At 40.3% G+C, this 19,770-nt stretch overlaps 1 protein-coding gene across 20 annotated transcripts in view; it reads right to left on the bottom strand.

Annotated features, from left to right (window-relative positions):
- The window catches only part of RBFOX1 (RNA binding fox-1 homolog 1), a 2,503,848-nt gene that overhangs the window by 1,393,508 nt on the left and 1,090,570 nt on the right, over positions 1–19,770 (bottom strand). For all 20 annotated transcript variants that reach the window (XM_054533103.2, XM_054533097.1, XM_054533099.1 and 17 more), the window contains 1 exon segment: positions 18,328–18,390. In XM_054533103.2, coding sequence (XP_054389078.2) covers positions 18,328–18,390 — 63 coding nt within the window.

Raw genomic sequence — 19,770 nt, 5'->3', positions numbered from 1 at the left:
ATGAGGAATATAGCAGCACGCAGTACCAAGACCTACCACCTGGGGCCTGATGCACATTCAAACATAAGACCACCACCTTCAAAGCCACCCTATTCACTTTTGCCTCTCATTTCTCTGAAATGAATGGAACCATCTTCCCATCTGCCTTATGTGTCTAACACACATTCCAATGTGAATGTCATTTGCAACAGAATCCAATAGTATAAATGGATTAAGCGCTAAGCAAACAGTATTCCCTAAACAAAACTGTAGAAAAATGTTCCTACAATTAAACTATCACATTGAAAGGGGATTTAGTTAGAAATACTAACAGGCATAATAGGTATTCCCAACTGAACTGTAACATTACTCCTGACATTATAGGATGACATTGTTCTGTCTTGCTTGACAGTAATATGAAACCAGGTCATCTTAAAATGCATTCACCAACCCAAGTAGATCCAGTCTCCGGAAGCAAATATCTCCCCCTCTTTGACCACAGAGGAAAAGTTTCTTCTGTCTAGAGCAGAATGGCAAGACCTGGCATATATGCTCCCTACCACCTCCCCTTCCTGTACCCATGGAAGACATTGCTAATCAATCACAGCACTTTCCGGCTGAGCTCCCATGAATTCTTCTCAACAGAACTACAGGGATCCTCTGCAAATGAGAACTGGCAAGCGAGAAGAAATCTACTTGCCTGTCCTCTGTCTTATTTCACTCAGCCTGGAATAAAACTTCTTATGACCCAATCCAGATACACAGATGTGAGAGTGCCTAAATCTATGGGATGTTGAATCTTATTTCTCAATATATAATGACCATTCTAGCATATTTCTTTGACTTTTTTTTTTTTTTTTTTTTTTTTTTTTTTTTTTTTTTTTTTTTTTTTTTTTTTTAGATGGTGTCTCGCTCTGTTGCCCAGGCTGGAGTGCAGTGGCATGATCTCGGCTCACTGCAACCTCCACATCCCGGGTTCAAGCAATTCTCCTGCTCCAGCCTCCTGAGTAGCTGGGACTACAGGCGCACACCAACATGCCTAGCTAATTTTTTGTATTTTAGCAAAGACAGGGTTTCACCATTTTGCCCAGGCTAGTCTCAAACTCCAGAGCTCAGGAAATTTGCCCATCTCAGCCTCCCAAAGCGCTAGGATCACAGGCGTGAGCCACCACACCCGGCCACTTTCATTGACTTTTAATAAAACTACTTCTCTGTGGAGTGGCTGACAAGTTGTCCTTATCTTTCCAAGCACCACTAGCCGGCATTTCTCAATAACCCTAAAGTAATACTTAGATTTCCTCTCCAAGTTCTTATTTCCTTCTTTAATCAAGGAAAATTTACTCAATGGTTAAAATATTTCTCTAGAAAAATCCTTCAGAGTCTAGTCATTCTGTTTCCTGCTCCCCTCCACCCCCACCAAAAAAAAAAAAAATTTTAATTCACTTTAATTGTTCTTTGGCCCTCGGGTTACTAAATAGTTATGCCCTTCCATGAGTTAGCATAGGGCGGCTTTCTTTTTATTTCTTCAACTAATGAGGCAGTAGAAAATCATCTAGTGATATGAAAAATCACTTTGTTATTAACTGATAAATAAATCTGACAGATGACAAGCATCTTTCTAGAAAAGATGTCACTGCTTTCTAACCATTCATTGATGTAACATCTTTTAAAAGCCAATTCCTAATGTCTGTGATCTAAAAATTTAAACATATGCCACCTGTTCTAAACGTAAGTGTACCCACGAAAATAAGCCTGTATCCGTTTCTGATTTTTTTTTTTATTTTAAGAGTTTTTCAGAGGTGTAGAAATGACTGGACCATTTCATAAACCAAACTCTGAAAAATCAAGGATGAAAAGCTGATGAGAAATTTGACAAGTGATAGAAAAGAATGTGAGGCAAAGAAAAGCTATGATGACAAAGGGAGATTTGAAAAAACACTGAATAAAAAGCAGAAAAGAAATGGAGAAATCTCAGGACTAAAACAACAGAACTATCAGATCCAAAGAACAAAACAGCTTTAAACAATATGAAAGAGTATAGCAAAGGAAAGACTGTCTGGCTGGGCACAGTGGCTCACACCTGTCATCCCAGTGCTTTGGGATGCTGAGGCATGTGGATCACCTGAGCTCAGGAGTTCAAGACCAGCCTGGCCAACATGGCAAAACCCTGTCACTACGAAAAATACAAAACAAATTCAGCTGGGTGTGGTGGCACATGACTGTAGTCCCAGCTACTCAGGAGGCTGAGTCAGGAGAATTGCTTGAGCCCAGGAGACAGAGGCTGCATTGAGGGGAGATCATGCCACTGAACTCAAATCTAGGTGGCAGAGCAAGATACTGTCTCAAAAAAGAAAAAAAAAAACAATGTCACATGTCAAGGACATCAAAACATGACATTGGATCAATAAAAAAATACAATCAAAACTCTCAGCAAGATATTAAATAATGATTATGATCTGTTAGAATGGCCCATGTTCTGTAAGGTGTAGCTAATGTATTGATTATCTATGTTCTATAACTTTCATAAGAGATGGGCATCATCTATGAAGGATTCATCTCTACATGTTTTCCAACACCTGTCATCTACCCTTCTAGTCCATGGCACGGTTTATGCTGACTTTCTCTTCTCTGAACACCTTTAAGTTCTCTGAACTATTCACTAAAATAGTAGACTCCTATACACTAAATGGTTAGGAGAGGGAATTTTCCACCTTCCTGTTCCCAGAACCCCTAATGTGGCCTCACAAGCCTTGAACAGATGTGTATGTGTATGTGTGTGCATGTGTATGTATGAAGATATAATGACACGCTATGCTGTGAGATGAACATTTTATGAAGGAAAGAAGTAACGTTCCGAGAATTTAAATCAACTAACTATCGTCACAGTCAGTCATGTCTCTTATATTCAACATTATTCCTGCCATCCCTAATAGTTTTGCCTATTAATGTAGCTTACAATTGCTACTCAACCTTTCTAATATCTGTTTGATGCATTCATATATTCTGAAATTTTGACTTCCAGGGAGATTCTAAAGTCTTATTTATGTCTTACCATTATTTTTTCCCTCCAGTGTAGCTAAAATGCCTCACACAGTGACAGGTACATAATAAACACTCAGTAAATGCTGGTTGATTGAATTTAGCTCTTCCCGCCTTCTACGTTGCCATACAAGTCTCTTAATATTGCTTTCATTTTCATAGCTATTCATTCAATTATTCTTCTTCAAACCTTAAATGAGGCAGGCCACCCCTCCTCCAAGGCATCCACATATTAGCTGTTTCTTCATTCGTCTTCCATTTACATCTAACTAAACTAATTATTTTCCTGCTACCTCACACCCCATTGGTGTTACACAAACTGCTGAGACGGCCCTATCTCCTGCAGGCATCTCTTGTATCTTTTCAGCAGCCTGTTGTAACAGGAGTGACAAAACTATTAAGAATGTCAGCCTCTCATGCATGAGAAACTTATGTGAAACAAATGCTGTCATCCTAGGCAGGATGGAAGATGGCAGCCAAGGCAAACTCAGGAACCAGCAAGACCCCCCCAAGCAAACTTTAATAGGGGAAGAAGAAACTGTTTGTACATTTCCAGGGCAATACATAAATAAATACAATTTTTTTTTTTAAAAAAAGTAAAACCAAAAAAATTGCATGATTTCTACAGGACTTAGAACATACTGGTAGCACTCTCTGATGCACGAGAGAATTGAGCAAATGGTTGAGATTTATGCAACATTGCATAGCAAACAGAAGATAGATTAACAGATAGATTTATATATATATATATATAATCTCGAGAGAGATTATATATATATATATATCGAGAGAGAGAGAGAGACAGAAAATGGAGGATCCTTCCATTTATTTCCATTCCCATAACTCACCCCTATTCCAAGCCAATGTCATCCTTCCCTCCCAGACTTTTTTTCTTCTTCAGACAGAGTCTTGCTCTGTCACCCAGGATGAAGTGCAGTGGTGCGATCTTGGCTCACTGCAACCTCCACCTCCTGGGCTCAAATGATTCTCCTGCCTCAGCCTCCCCAGTAGCTGGGACTACAGGCATGCACCAGCATGCCTAGCTAATTTTTTGTACTTTTATTAGAGATGGGATTTCACCATGTTGATCAGGCTGGTCTCAAACTCCTGACCACATCCACCTGCCTTGGCCTCCCAAAGTGCTGGGATTACAGGTGTGAGCCACAGGGCCCGGCCCCAGACTATTTCAATAACCCACTTAACTGTTCTTTTTGCCTCCTCTTCAAGCCTTCTTCAACACAGTAGCCAGATCAATACTTTCTTAAAAATACAAGTATTACTAACTTCCTTACTTTTTCAGATCCCTTAAGAGCTGCCCAAGGCACTTAGGATAAAATCTGAAGTCTGTACCTTGATGGTAATCTCTCTCATATCTGCTCTTTCAATTCCATCCTATGTCCCCTTCCAGGATTCTGTTCTAACCATACCATCCTTTAATTCCCCAAAAGCACCAAAGTCTTGCTCCTCTCCCAGAGAATTTGCCCTAGAATGTCTCCATTTAAATATAACTTCCTTGATCACCTACATTAAATGGCCACACACTGCATACATTCTTATCACACGCTGGTATGTTTACCTTGCAGCACTCACTGTGATTTGTAATTATACTATTTTATTGTACAGTTACTTATCTAATATTTGTTTCCTCTGGAGAAAGTAAGACCCCTGAGTCTAGGCAGCATGCATGTCTGGTTTTCCCACTGTGTCTCTCGCGGCTAGCACATGCCTAGCAGAGAAGAGCACTCACTATGTATTTGTTGAATGAATGAATTGCTGTAGTTCCCTGCTTGATACAGTGAGAGAGCAATTCCAGTAAGGAAGAGATGAGGAAGAGCATCACAGGAATGGTAGGGGCCCTATTCTGATTCCTCACCTTTCACCATATCCCTTTTCAAAGCCTTCATAGTGGGGACTAGAGGGTTTGAACAGAATCGTCAGCGACTTTGAGCTCAGTACTACGAGGGTTGCTGTGCAAGGCTTCTTGGGAGGCTTTGTGCAGGTGTGAAACCCTCAAGTTCTTCAAAACCTCATGTTTGCAGAGTCAGCCTTAGGAAAGGAGCTTGCAATCTGTTTCATCCACCACTATGCAGGAGTAAGACCATGCGCTTTGAATAATAAGGTATTTTTAAACTTTAGAATAGTTCTCCTTCCTTTACTTCCCTATCCTTATGACTTTTTATTAGAATATTTGCATACTAAGTATTAAACTACAGATACGTAGTATTAAACTACAGACATACATTATTGTACAGTGTGCTCATGTTCCTCATCTTTCTTTGCATGGGGAAGAAGGGAAAGATGAAGGAAAGCTACACAGTAGAAGTCAATATTTTAAAAATCGTACCAGTCATCAACTTCATCCACCTTGTGGTTTTTGTTTTTGTTTTTGTTGTTGTTATTTGTTTGAGACAGAGTCTCACTTCTGTCGCCCAGGATGGAGTGCAGTCATGTGATCTTGGCTCACTGCAACCTCTGTCTCCTGGGTTCAAGTGATTTTCCTGCCTCAGCCTCCCAAGTAGCTGGAATTACAGGTGTGTGACACTATGCCCAGTTAATTTTTCTTTTTGTATTTTTAGAAGTGACATGGTTTGACCATGTTGGCTTGGCTGGTCTTGAACTCCTGACCTCAAATGATCCACCCGTTTTGGCCTCCCAAAGTGCTGGGATTACAGGCCTGAGCCACCACGACTGGCCTTCATCCATCTTTTGAAGAAGTGGAATTGTAAATATAACCTAGTCATTAGCTGAGGTCTCCAGGCACCAGAATCCTCAAATCCACCTCCTGATGAAGACAATCACCTTCGTCACAATTTCTTTGACGAGACTTACAGTCCCACTGGCACTTTTATCTCAGAGTTCTGCATATAGAAAGAGTTTAGTATAGTGGTCAAGAATGTAGACTCCAGAGTTGAGACGGGTGGAATTCAAACTCAGCTCCAGCTTTTGCATACTGTCTAACTTTGAGCAATCTATGTATCCTCTTCCAGTTCCAGTTTTCTCATCTGTAGAAGAGTAATAATTAGCAGAACCTATCTCACTCAGTCATTATAAGGATGGAATGAGGTGATGCTTGTAAACTTCTTAGTACACAGCCTGGCCCAGGAGCAAAACTTCCACCGTGTTAGCTGTTATCTTAAGAATTACTAGGAACACCAACACCTGCTTTCCACTTCATGGAGTCAGGTAGGAATTCAGCACTTCAAATAACTTCCATCCATGATCACTCTCAAACCATTTTCTGTATGAGTTTTGAAAGGAAAGATTAACTTTAGGGGGAAGGGTAGAAAAGGGCACACAGAGTCGGTGGGGATTGGCTGACCACACAGCAAACCACTTCAAATTGAACTTCAGAACCAGCTACTGATTTCCTAGGGACTCTTCCTTTCACATAGACATCTGATTCCCACCCACTTGCTGGTTGGATCCTTACCTTTCATTTTCTCTCTTCTCCCTTCTCCCTTATCAGAGCACAAGGTTTTCTCTAACTCAGCAGAGCAGTAATCACAACTCCCTTTTGCTGAAATGATCACTGCCCAAGCTATACTCCCTGGGTCCCATTCTCTGTACTAAAAGGTTTATCCCTAACAGGCATCCCCTCCTCCCAAAAAGGAATTTTTATTTAATCTTCACAAGAGACCTATGGGTTCCTATTGTCATCCTCATGAGAGAAGATGAAACTGGAGCTGAGAAGGATTAAGTAACTTTCCTACTTTGCATACATAGTGAATAGAGAGCCAAGATTTGAATCCTCATTTGGTTGTCTCCAAGGCTGTGCATTTTCTACTGGGACTGCTGCTTCATTTATTTGAATCTTAATGAACTACTAGATGTGACCCATTGGGTCTACTGAGCATAAACACCCAAAAATAATCCTAGCTTATTCGGCCTCGCAATGCACAACATTAAAAAAAAATTATTTCCATAGGTTTTTTGGGGGAACAGGTGGCATTTGGTTATATGAATAAGTTCTTTAGTGGTGATCTGTGAGATTTTGGTGCACCCATCACCCGAGGAGTATACACTGAACCCAATTTGCAGTCTTTTATCCCTCATCCCCCTCCCACCCTTTCCCCTCCAGTGCCCAAAGTCCCTTGCATCATTCTTATGCCTTTGCATCTTCATAGCTTAGCTCCCACTTATGAGTCAGAACATATGATATTTTGTTTTCCATTCCTGGGTTACTAAACTCAGGATAATAGTCTCCAATTCCATTCAGGTTGCTGAAAAAGCCATTAATTCATTTCTTTTTATGGCTGAGTAGTATTCCATTGTGTGTGTTTGTGTCACAGTTTCTTTGTCCACTCACTGATTGATGGGCTTAGGGCTGGTTCCAGATTTTTGCAATTGCAAATTGACAATGCACAACCTTTATACATTTCCACCCAGACAATTTTCAGAAGCTGTCGTCCGAGTGTATGTCCTATAAAACTAGACTGGGACCACGGTGCATGCAACAAAGTTCTTTTACATGAATTTATGGATAGAACAGTAATCCACCGGATTGGAGAGCCATTAGACCCCTCATTTCCTAACCCTTGTCAAGAAATAACACGGCATTCATCTCAGATTGGTCAAGAAGAGAGGCTCCTGGCTTGAATCTATATCAGAAATCATGACTTGCACCAGAATCTATGTATTCTGAAACTCCTTTTTCTTTTCTTGGACAATATCATGTCATAGAGCAGTGAGTTATTTTCTAACCAAGATTCCCTCTCTATTCTGTTTCCTGAAGGTATAGATTCTATTTGACTCCTAATTGCAAAGTCATTGCCTAATTCCTCTTAAATATAATCTAAGTCCTCATTACGGGCAAATAAACAATAGGCAGCTAGGAGCAGAAAGCCCAAAATACAATGAACTGGCTGTAAATGAGCAAATCCATTAAAAAATGAGTTAGAAAAATATATCCAAAGTCATAAAGATGCTTCTATCCTTTGACTAATACTTCTCAGGCACTTATCCAAAAGATGAAAACTCTATAGGTGCTAAGTAATTAACTCTAGTGATTCTGGTATTAGTGAGAAAAGCAGAAACCTACTAGATATTCTAAGATAAAGGGGAAAAACATCATCCTGATGTTATATTGTGTGGCCATTATAATGATGATCGCAGGAAATGTGAGAGCAACATGAATAAAAAACAATGCTTAAGCAGTTTCAGGGAAGAAATAATAACACAATCACAAACCCATGATGACCACAGCTTTGGACAATATATCTGGACTGGGATTGCGGAGGAAAGTGGAGAAGGAATGACAGTGGCTTGTGGACAGTGTTGCATGTTAGAACCATTCAGGTGCAGGTGAATCTCATTTCCTCCATGTCTTCAGAGAGTTGTCTGTGTGATAAGTTTAAAACGAGCACAAAGAAGGTCACTGAGATGTGGATTCTGTTCCAAAATGAAAGACGAGCATTTGGAGCACAGCCTCCAGGCGAGAAAGCCCAGCTTTGCATGCAAGACATGGAGATTCCCCTTCCTGGAGCCAGACCTGCACCGGCTGTAGCGTGTGATTATGCTCTCAGGCCATCTGCTCCGGGGTTATGAAGGCAGTCGTGTGTCCTCCTGCCTGGACGTCAGGGAGGACACCGATCACTAGTCAATCTGCTTGAAATTGCCTCCTATGATTAGTGTGTAATGACTCAGGTAGGTCATGGCCACGGACATTTCTGTTATTAATGCATTAGCAGCTGTAAATGGGCATTGATTCTGCACAGAGTGCAGGTTTATGGACTTGGTGAGAGAGTCTGTTCCTGTGAAGCGTAAATGGTCATTGCTGGGAGAGGAAACAACCCTGAGAGGGCAATGTCCTCTGAGAAGGATGAAGAAAGCCAGCTAGATTAGACAGGAGAAAACCTGGGCTGGGACAAAGAAAGAGAAGAAAGTACTTATATCTAGGATACTCCTTGGTCCTCTCTCACATCTGAAGTCAAACTAATCACATCCTTACATTCCTGAGCCCTCCCTGGTATTGGCTAGTCAGTGATAGTTAATCTCACATGGATTATTTTATTTACTGTAAAGTTTTATCTTCCAATGTTATCATGAGTGTACAGCACCATATCTGTTTGTTCACTATGATATCCTCGGTACCTAGCAAGAATCCAAAATCAAAATTTTTCCATAGTTATTTAAGAATGAAGGAAGGAAGGAAGGAAGGAATGATGGCATTACCAAGATAAGAATGTTGACTTCCATATCAATGTCTTAGCAACTTGAGCTGGAATGTACCACCATGCAGTTTTGCAAGACAATTTATTCTCCTTAAACAGAGGGACTGAGGTCCAATAAGAGTTAACCGATTTTCTGCCAATGCATATGCATGTACACATACACACACTCATGCACACAAGTCAGTCAGTGGGAGAGGACACCCCTTCTCAGCACATAATCATTTTAAACAGCAACAACAGCAATCATTGTTACTGTTTACTGAGCACCAACTGTAAGCCAGGCATGGAGTTGGGTTGGTATTTTCTGAAGCAAGGATCTGCAAATAACCACCTGAATTCAAAAGAAACTAGGCATGTATTTTAGGAAAATAAAACCATTCTGGCTATCCGTACATGGACAAAGTTTGTGTTTTTTTGCTTCGGAGCTTCTCAAAAGTTGGAAGAAATTTCTAGCCTCCTGAATTTGGAAAAACCAAATTCCTGTTTCCATATCATATTAACCAGCCTATTTTACCAAAATTTTGGTTCATCCTTTGTGACTTCCATAGCCTTCTACAGGAACCACCAGTAGGAATCAGGTGATTCCAGATTCACTAATGTCTTCAGAAAACAACCCTACATCCTCAGGTTGAGCTGAGACAGCAAGCAGAGCTACTCTTTAGTTTAAATGAAGAGATTCAGCAGAAATATCATTACTGTTTTTCTTCAGTTGGTAACTGGTGAATGATAACGATAAATACAAAGATTTCACCTCATAGGTGTTAAAGCCAATAGAAGGTGAATGCAGGTGAAATTTGCTTTCATTATCTATAATTCTTAGTTTACTTTTTATTTTTCAGACAGGGCTTTGCTGTCTCCAGGCTGGTGTGCAGTGGCACAATCAGCTCACTGCAGCCTTGGGTTCCTGGGCTCATGTGATCCTCCTGCCTCAGCTGCTGAAGCAGCTAGGACCATAGGTGCACACCACCATGGCTGGATAATTTTTTAAACATTTTTTGTAGAGATAGGGTGTCACTATGTTGCCCAGGCTGGTCTTAAACTCCTAGTCTCGAGTGATCCTCCCACCTCAGCCTCCCAAACTTCTGGGCTTATAAGCATGAGCCACCATGCCTGGGTACCTTTCCTGTAATTCTTTACTACAACCCATGAATGTGGATCACATTATATTAATATTAATTTCTCATTATAGCAAAGAGAAAGCAAAATGTCTGTACTGATTTAGTTGCAAACCTAATTTAGCTACATAGTACACTCTCCTGTCAAGAGAAAATGGGCTAATTTCTGTACACAGGTAGGCCAGGGAGGGACTGACTGCTTCTAGTCATAACTCATCCATCTCTGTCTTGCTGAGATAATGATACTTCCCTCTAACCTTCTCTTCTGTGGCCTAGTTTCTATATCTCTTGTTTGTTTTCTAAATTCCAAGTTAGATGGGGCCCTAGTTAAAGACCATTTGATATGGAGCATGTGTCCTCACCCAAATCTCATGTTGAATTGTAATCCCCAATGTTAGAAATGGGCCAGGTAGTAGGTGATTAAATCATGGGGGCAGTTTCTCATGAATCATTTAGTACCATCCCCTTGGCATTGTCCTTGCAGTAATGAGTGAGTTGTAACAACATCTGGTTGTTTAAAGTGTGTGGTGCCTCCTCTCCCTCTCTTGCTCCTGCTTTGGCCATGTAAGACATGCCTGCTCCCCCTTTGCCTTCTGCCATAATTGTAAGTTTCCTGAGGCCGTCCCAGAAGCTGAGCAGATGCCAGCATCATACTTCCTGTACAGCCTGTGGCTCTGTGAGCCAATTAAATCTCTTTTCTTTATAAATTACCCAGTCTCAGCTATCTTTTTATAGTAATGTGAGAACAAGTCGACACTCCATTCTAGTTCAATTCCTCATTATCAATATTGCAACGAGGAAACGGAAGCCAGATCGGTCAAACGTGTTGTCAAGAGTTATGCGGTTCTTGTAAGTGGGAGCTAAATGAAGTGTACCTGTGAACACAGAGCATGAACTATGGAGACTCAGAAGGGTGGGAGGGTGGGAGGAAGGTGAGGGATGAGAAATTACTTAATGAATACAATGTATACTATTAAGGTGATGGTTATGCTCAAAGCTCAGAGTTGGCTGAGTGTGGTGGCTCATGCCTGTAATCCCAACACTTTGGGAGGCTGAGGTGGGCAGATCAGTTGAGGTCAGGAGTTTGAGACCAGGCTGGCCAACATGGCAAAACTCTTTCTCTACTAAAAATACAAAAACTAGCTGAGCATGATGGCACATGCCTATAATCCCAGCTACTTGAGGAGCTGAGGCACAAGAATAGCTTCAACCTTGGAGACAGAGGATGCAGTGAGCTGATATCACACCATTGTACTCCTGCCTGGGTGAAACAGTGAGACGCTGTCTCAAAAAAAAAAAAAAAAAAAAAAAAAAAAGCCCAGACTTCACTACTATGCAACACATCCATGTATGGAAACTGTACTTGCAACCTCTAAATTTATGCACATTTAAAAAATTAATAAACAATGTTTTCAAAAGACAGTTGTGTGGTCAATTCACAAGCATTGCTCCCTTCATCTTTTAAAGACTGATCTAGATTAGGGGTGTGGGGGGGTTGCCGCCAGCAGTCATGGATGACAGAAGAATAATTTACAAGTACAAAGAGTGGGATCAACATTCACAGCACTAATTCATACAACTCAATGAACAACTCATTCAAAATATGTACCTGCTTGTCACTTTTACAGGTGCTAAGGATAGAGAAGCAAGCAAGACTGACACACCCCAGGCCCTCAGAACTCCTCCAGTCCAGTGGGGAAGGCAGACTGTGCACACCCAGTAAAAGTGGTCATCAGGGAGTGTCATGAGCACCATGGCAGATTTTAACTGGGTAAGATGATGGAGAAGAACAAGGCTGACAGTGGGGTGCTGCCTGGGCTTCCCCTCTTCCTTACCTATCCTACTACCTTACACACCTTCCTTGTAACTTCCATTCTTTATTATCCTCCTCTGTCCTGACAATAAAGAAGCAGAAGGAATTGTTATTTCTTCTTTTATCTCTCTGCCTTCCCTCCCTCTCTCTGTCTTTCTCTCTGCCTCCTCTTTGACTCTCTCTTTCCTCCCATGCTCATCTACTCATTCGATCAAAAAGATCTTCAGAGTTCCTGCCCCTTATATGCAGAGGGAAGCTGGGAAAAGAGCTCTGCTATGCAGCAGCTAAGGAGAGGTAAGAGATATTCATAGGGGAAGTGTAAACAAGAGCGTGTGGGGGTGGTTGGTGGCTAGAGAAGTGTCAAAGCAAAATGGGATGGTCAATGAGCATTCTCTAGATGACTTTGTCCTTCTAGACCACAGACTGTAAATGCAGCTGGCATGAAACTTACCCTGTGCCTGGCCTTGAATTAAGGTAATGCCCTAGGTCATGCCTGTTCTCATTCTCTCTCCCTCTCGTATTCCAACTGGCGCCTTTTAACCTCTTCCATTTCCAACCCATCTGCTGAATTTTGCATGTGAGAGAACTGCATCTCCCTGGAAGGCAATCATTGCTGTTTCTCTTTCGATACCTCCTTACTCTGTTCCACTCTTGCCTGCTCCACTGAAACCCAGATTCTAAAATATAATCATAAGGTCAACTTTCTACCTTGAAAATTGGCTTAGGATTTTCTTTATCCTACAAGGGGCAATCAAGTAGCTGAAATAAACAGAGAAAAATTCATTATCAGGAGGGCTTAACAGAGATCTATACAGAAGTGTACACTGAAAGACAGGAAAGGCTATCCTAGCTGGTAAGACCAAGCGTAGCAAGTGCTTGGAGCTGGGAAATAAACATGTTCAGATATCTAGAGATCAACTTGCCCAGTTGGAATAAAATGTATTGAGGGATTCATGGAGAGAAGATAAAATGTTAGGTAAGGACGAGCTTATTGAACAACCAACTAGACGATACTCATGTTTCAAGAATATTAGTCCTACAATCTGTTGGCTGGGATCCAGGGGAAGGCGGCTTTAGGTATGAAGACTACCTAAAAAGAATTCCCAGATATGTAAGTAAGAAGTCCCTGGAGCAATATACCAACAGAGGGAATGAAAAGAAGGCTCCTAGAAGATACAGATAAAACACTCACTTATCATCTGGTGGTAGATGAAAAACAAGACAATGTTAGTAACTAAAGCTTGGGACTGAGGTTCCTGGGAAGAGAGTGGTGCCCATGGGTGAATGAGTGAGACGCGGACTGATTTCAAGTGTTATGCATTGGGAGCCTTAAGTGACAGAAAGAAATAAGTGAAGATGTATAGCAATCTGTGCCGCATATGGCATTAGAATTCAGTGACAGATTTGGAGTCTATTATTCTAGACCTACCAATGTAGAAGTGAAAGCTTTGAAGACAAATACTGAGGAAATAAAAACCAGCCATCAGAAAGACCCATACCAGTCTTTCATCTAATGTTGATGTTATATTTCTGTCACTTACACAATAACCCATCAAAAGGTGACATGCATTTATCTTTCTCTTCATCCTTCCATCCCTCTATCTGCCTGACCATTATTATATCCAACAAGTACTGACGGTCAACTATGGGCCAGCACTACAGTAGATGCCATGGAAATAATCAGAGGTGATATACTACTTGAATAATCAGCATGCATTAGGCACCAACCAGTTAGAACAGATGAATGCTGTGGCATTGAGCAGAGTCCCAGGGGACCATTAAACCTTTAGTTCTGGATCAAGGGTAAATGCAAGGAAGCAGAACATATGGAACGGCAGGGAATAGAGGACACTTTGGGGCTTGAGACAGAAGCAATTTATCAATCAGAGTCCTAACTGATCTATAACAGCTAAGTATCAGCCTAGGTACAAGGACGGACACTTCTGACCTAGCCCCTGTATTTATAAGGCTGCTAGTCTAAAGCCATCCTATACAACAATACAGTATCAGGTTATGAGCCACATGTTCTTAAATTTAAATTAATGAACTCTCTGGACACAAAGAAATGAGATGATAGATAGGCTAACTACCCTGACCTGACTACTATACAGTATATGTATAGAAACATCACTATGTACCCCATGAATATGTGCAATTATTGTTTGTCAATTAAAAATAAAGTAACACATTTATGTTACTTTAAATAACACGATGGCTCACGCCTGTAATCCCAGCACTTTGGAAAGCTGAGGTAGGAGGATCACCTGAGGTCAGGAGTTCGAGACTAGCCTGGCCAACGTAGCAAAACCCCATTTCTACTAAAAACACAAAAATTAGCTGGGCATGGTGGTGGGTGCCTGTAATCCCAGCTACTTGGGAGGCTGAGGCAGGATAATCACTTGAACCCAGGAGGTGAAGGTTGTAGTGAGCTGAGATCGTGCCACTGCACTCCAGCCTGGGCAACACAGTGAGATCCTGTCTCATAAATAATATAATAATAAAGTAACAAAATTTTTTAAATAACATTTTTTTAAAAGAACACTTAGTTTTCAGGTGTAATAGTCACATTTCAAGTGTTCAATTGCTCCATCTGGCTGGTGGTTACCATACTGAACAGCACAGATAAAGAATATTCCTTATCTATTCTCTTAGCAGGGTTAACTATGTAAGGTGATAAGTATGTTAAGTAGCTTGATTGTGATAATCATTTCACAAGGTATATGTACATTAACATGTCTCATATATACCTTAAATCTATGCAATTTTAAAAATTAAATTTTATTTTTATTTCAATACTTTTAGGGGTACAGGTGGTTTTTGGTTACATGGATAAGTTCTTTAGTGGTGATTTTTGAGGTTTTGGCTCACCCATCACCCAAACAACTCATCACCCAAGCAGTGCCCTCTCTACCCAATACTTACAAAACCTCCCAGTTTTCAGGAAATGCTGAAGCCTGAGCTTCAAGGACAGGAAAAGATAGATGTGGCATGTAGGGAATTAGAGACGGAATTTCCTTTATTATTAGGAACAAAAGCTGCGAGTCTAATCTCCTGTGTCATACAAGCATTAGCTGATCAGGGTTACGCTAAGTCATTCTGATATAACTAACAGCTAATACACCATCTTTGTAGTTCTTTCTATCTCCACCTTCTTCTTCTCTGTACCCTCACCCTCCTCCCAACCTTCCCCCTCTCAGTCACCAAAGCCCATTATATTATGAGTATGCTTTTGAAATTGATGCAATTCTTATTTGTCAATAATACCTCATTAAGACTTGGCAAAAAAAATATTCCTATAATCATGAAATGGTGTATTGGATAGCACTAGACCAAAGAAAAAGACAAACATAAAAATAAGGTTTGCACAATTAATTAATTATAAAGTGATGCAGCATGTCATGGGATTTTTAGCCTGATAGGAAAATAGAGATCAAGGAAACCTTCTCTTGGAAGTTAAATCTTCAAGTTGTAGAAAATCATGCTGAGGCTTAAGTTCCAACACTGACCCTACTACTATGAGCTTTCTGTGGCTTTCCTCTTAGCACACAGATAACAACAAAAGGATGTGGAGAGCTAGAAAACAGATGCTGGTTCCTGGGAGCTCACTCTCTAACATCATGTGCATTGGCCCATCTGTTATTCTAGACTTGTCAAAGTAGAAGCGAAAGCTTCGAAGAAGAGTATTGGGGAATAGAAACCAACCATCAGAAACACCCATACTGGTCTCTTGTCTAATGTCAATGCTATCTTTCTCCCATTTACACAATACCCATCAGGAGTTAAGATGCATTCATCTACCTATTCAGCTTTCCATTCTTGTACCTGTTTGACCGTCATTATATCCAACAAGTACTTATGGTCTACCAGCGCTACAGTAAATGCTGTGGATATCATCAGAGGTGATATACTATTGAACAAACAGCAATCCAAAGAGTCCCAATGCAAAGGAAACATTCTGGAAAAAATTAAACGAGAATAACCAAATTTTGGAAGCAGGAAATGAAAATTAATTTTCAGAAGCCAATGGACACATCAAAACCTGGATTCAGACTAATATATGGCATTCTTCACAACATCAGCCCAGGCCCAGTGTCAGCCATGTACAAATTCCAACTACTAAGTCATCACTCCTGCTAAAATCCTGTAAGAGACTGAAGCAATTTCTCAACCAGCATGTATCCAACATGTTATGGGTGAAGAGCACACAAAACCCAGGCATGTGGCCAGCTTAGATGTCAAATCATCTGGCTTCCTGCTAACCAGGTGATGTCCCATAACTCAATGTTTGTTCCAGGGGAAGTGACTGCTTGGTCTCAGAAGGGGATTGAGGTTCGCTGTATCAGAGAAGCTGCAATCCCAAGGACAGGATGGAAACCTACTAGATACACTAAGAGGGATCAGTACCCATAAACCTTCCCAATGAGGCATCTTGCCATTGCTTCCTTTCTAAAATGATTTAAAAAAAATTATATCTGCTCACTGGTTTAGAGCAGTAAATTAATACTTTTTTTAATGTCTCTCTTTAGATGGCAGTTGCAGATATGGAAATACCATATCCATAGACAAATTAACATGAGCTCCCTTACATCCCTGTACTAATTATCTTAGGGACCACAGCCTCCCTTAGGTTAGAAGTTTCAATCCCAATGCAGGGTTGGAACAGGAATTTCTTTCAGAGAAGCAGCAATTTGAATCATGTTCAGAAGACAGAGGAATGAGAAGGTCATGTATGATCTGAAAACCCATCCTTGAAACCTTTTGTCCTCCATCCCTCCCCTCCCTGCCCCAGCACCAACAAAGGCATCCAGGAGAAAGATGCTGCTTGAAACAGAAAAAGATCAAGTAACAAGCAAATTTCACTTTACACTAAATAGATTTGAACAGACTTCATGCCAAACAGCCCCCTCCTTTTTACTTACAAAACCTCCCAGTTTTCAAGAAATGCTGAAGCCTGAACTTCAAAGGCATGAAAAGATAGATGTGGCATGTAGGGAATTAGAGATGGAATTTCCTTTATTATTAGGAACAAAAGCTGCGAGTCTAATCTCCTGTGTGATACAAGTGTTAGCTGATCAGGGTTACGCTAAGTCATTCTGATGTAGCTAACAGCTAATACACCATCTTTTTAGTTCTTTCTATCTCTGCCTCCTTCTTCTCTGAATTTGAATATGCAAATTCCAGGACAATAGAAAGAGTCCTGAAATCCCACTGAGGGCAAAAGAATTCCCTTTGATCATCCTCTTCCAGGCCTGGAGTCCCATGGCCTCCAGTTCTACCTGCTCCTTTACGACATGGGCTGGTATTTGATGTATCAAATTATACTCCAGCACTTTCAGAAGTAGAACCTGCTAAGAAATTCTGCATTCCTATGAAGGAAGCTACATCTTGAAAAATAAATATTTCTTTCAGCTAGCCTTTTAAAATTTTGATATTTATAATTAAATTATTACAGATTTCTTTCTAAAACAAGGTGTTTACCCATAAAACTATTGCAGAGGAGGGCCGATATCAGAGACTTTGTGAAGGTGCTACCCTAAATGCTAGAGTATATATGTATATAAAAAAAGAGAGCTGAGAAAATTGGACAAAATACTGCTAGCTTCACCAAAAATAAAGTCCTTGCATGCAATGAGAAAGGCAGAAAGTGGAAAAATGCTTACTTGTTGAAAACAAATGAAATTTATAAAATGTACCCCAGCATCTTAAAGTACAAAATTTCTTTTTTTTTGCAGTAATTTTTACATCACAGTCACGTATTCCAGCTCAAAAAGAGCAAATGAATTGTTCTTAAATGCCTCAAGAAATACATGCTCTCAGTAACTGATCTGTGTTTGCTGGCATTTCTTTCTACTTTGCAGGGTCATGTGACTCAGAAGGGGGACAGAATGTCTCCTGATGAGAAAACCTTAGGGGGGAAAAAGAAACCAAAAACACATTTTATTTTAATCTCCAGCTAATAAAGGCGCAGTTAACCCATTGACAACCTCACACATTTCCCAGGTTCATTGGGGAGGGAGGGCTAAAGGAGGGTGGTTCTACCTTGCAGGCCCTCTTCTCATCTCTGATACAACAGGGCAGAAGAGAAAGACATAGGCAGGCAGCAAAGTTTTTGTAATAACTTCAAACCTGCAGAAAAGAGCTTTTCAGAGAGAACAGGATCAAAGACGTGGATGTATTTATGGAATGAATGTTCAAAATGGGTTGCACTTACTGAATGCTGAGTCCGATCAAGGAAGCTGTAAGTTCCACTTGCATGAGTTCTTTGACCAGTTTCCTAAAGAAGAAGAGGGAGAATGACTTTAGTATCGAGAAATGTATTCTTGAATTGTGTCCACACTTTTTTTGTCATAGTAATATGGACCAACCTTCAAAATAGGTTCTGACTATATTGTGAATTTAACAGCAATGATGATGATGATGATGATGAAAATGATTCAGTTCTTCGATAAATTTTCATTACATCCTCTCAGATCCCAGTAAAGAAGGTGTTATTATCTTCTCTATTTCAGAAGAGGAAACTGAGGCCCAGACAGCTCCCACAGTTCACAAGACATGCATGTACATCGTGAAGCCTGAATTTGAACTCGGGCAAGTCAACACCAAGCTTGGAAGTACTCTACTGTATTCTTCTCTTACACCACGAGTTCTTGTCACAGGAGGTGTTCAAGGGAAGACTGGAGGTTGACATTTCAGATATATCATTGTGGATTTTCCCCCTGGGAATTAGCTTGGATGAAATAAATTCTAAACTTCCTTTCAACTGTAGAACTGCAGGATTCTATAATGCGCATTCAGATGATACTTAAAGTTCAAATACGGAAATGATTTAATTTTGCAATGAGTAGAATTATGATACAAGGTATCCCAGCAGTAATAAATTTCATAAATATGGCTATCATCACCCAATCAGAGGGAGTAAGATTCATGTTCATTGATATTTAAATAAACCAAATATCACCTGAACTGCAAATGGCTATTATAATCTCCTATAGTTCAGTGAGTTGAAAGAGAGGTCATCTCCTACCAGAAAAATCAAGATTTCTGGTAGATCTGAAAGATGTGTATGGCATCCTATACCCAAAGGGGTTGGGATACTGACTTGTTTCCTCTCTGGGGAGAAACTTAAGTAGCAGAGATGGGACTACTTTGTAGGGTTCTGGAATCCTGATCCATTGCTAACTGAATTACCCTTATAAAGTAGCAATACAATTTACACCAAGACTCAACAAAGTTCACAAGATTTAGAGGCAAATTTTAAACATTATTTGCAGATATGTTTAGACAATATACCCCCTTTCCTAATGTGATAGGTATATCTAGATATATAGATATACAGATATACATATAAATGAAGATGACATATGTGTATGTATGTGGATATATATGTGTGTGTAGCCTTCACATCTGGTGAGTTCCCTTGTGTTGATAAATTACAACACCTAAGAACATCAAGTGACTTCAAAATATTGGAGAGAGGGGTGACCTGCAGAGAGACCCAAGAATAGATAGAGCTATTAAGTGGTTGAAATGGTGGTGATAGTATTCACCCTTCAATAGCCTTTTGCTTTGCATTTTGATATCTTCAATTTCTTTCAACTAATAAAAATGACCAATCTCATGGGCTAGTGTCAACAAACAGCAATGATGCACTCAT

Source organism: Pongo abelii, chromosome 18 (assembly GCF_028885655.2).
Source record: "Pongo abelii isolate AG06213 chromosome 18, NHGRI_mPonAbe1-v2.0_pri, whole genome shotgun sequence".
Taxonomy (NCBI): domain Eukaryota; kingdom Metazoa; phylum Chordata; class Mammalia; order Primates; family Hominidae; genus Pongo; species Pongo abelii.
The sequence above is the reverse complement of the archived record's forward strand: the minus strand, read 5'-3'. Positions and strand labels throughout refer to the sequence as shown.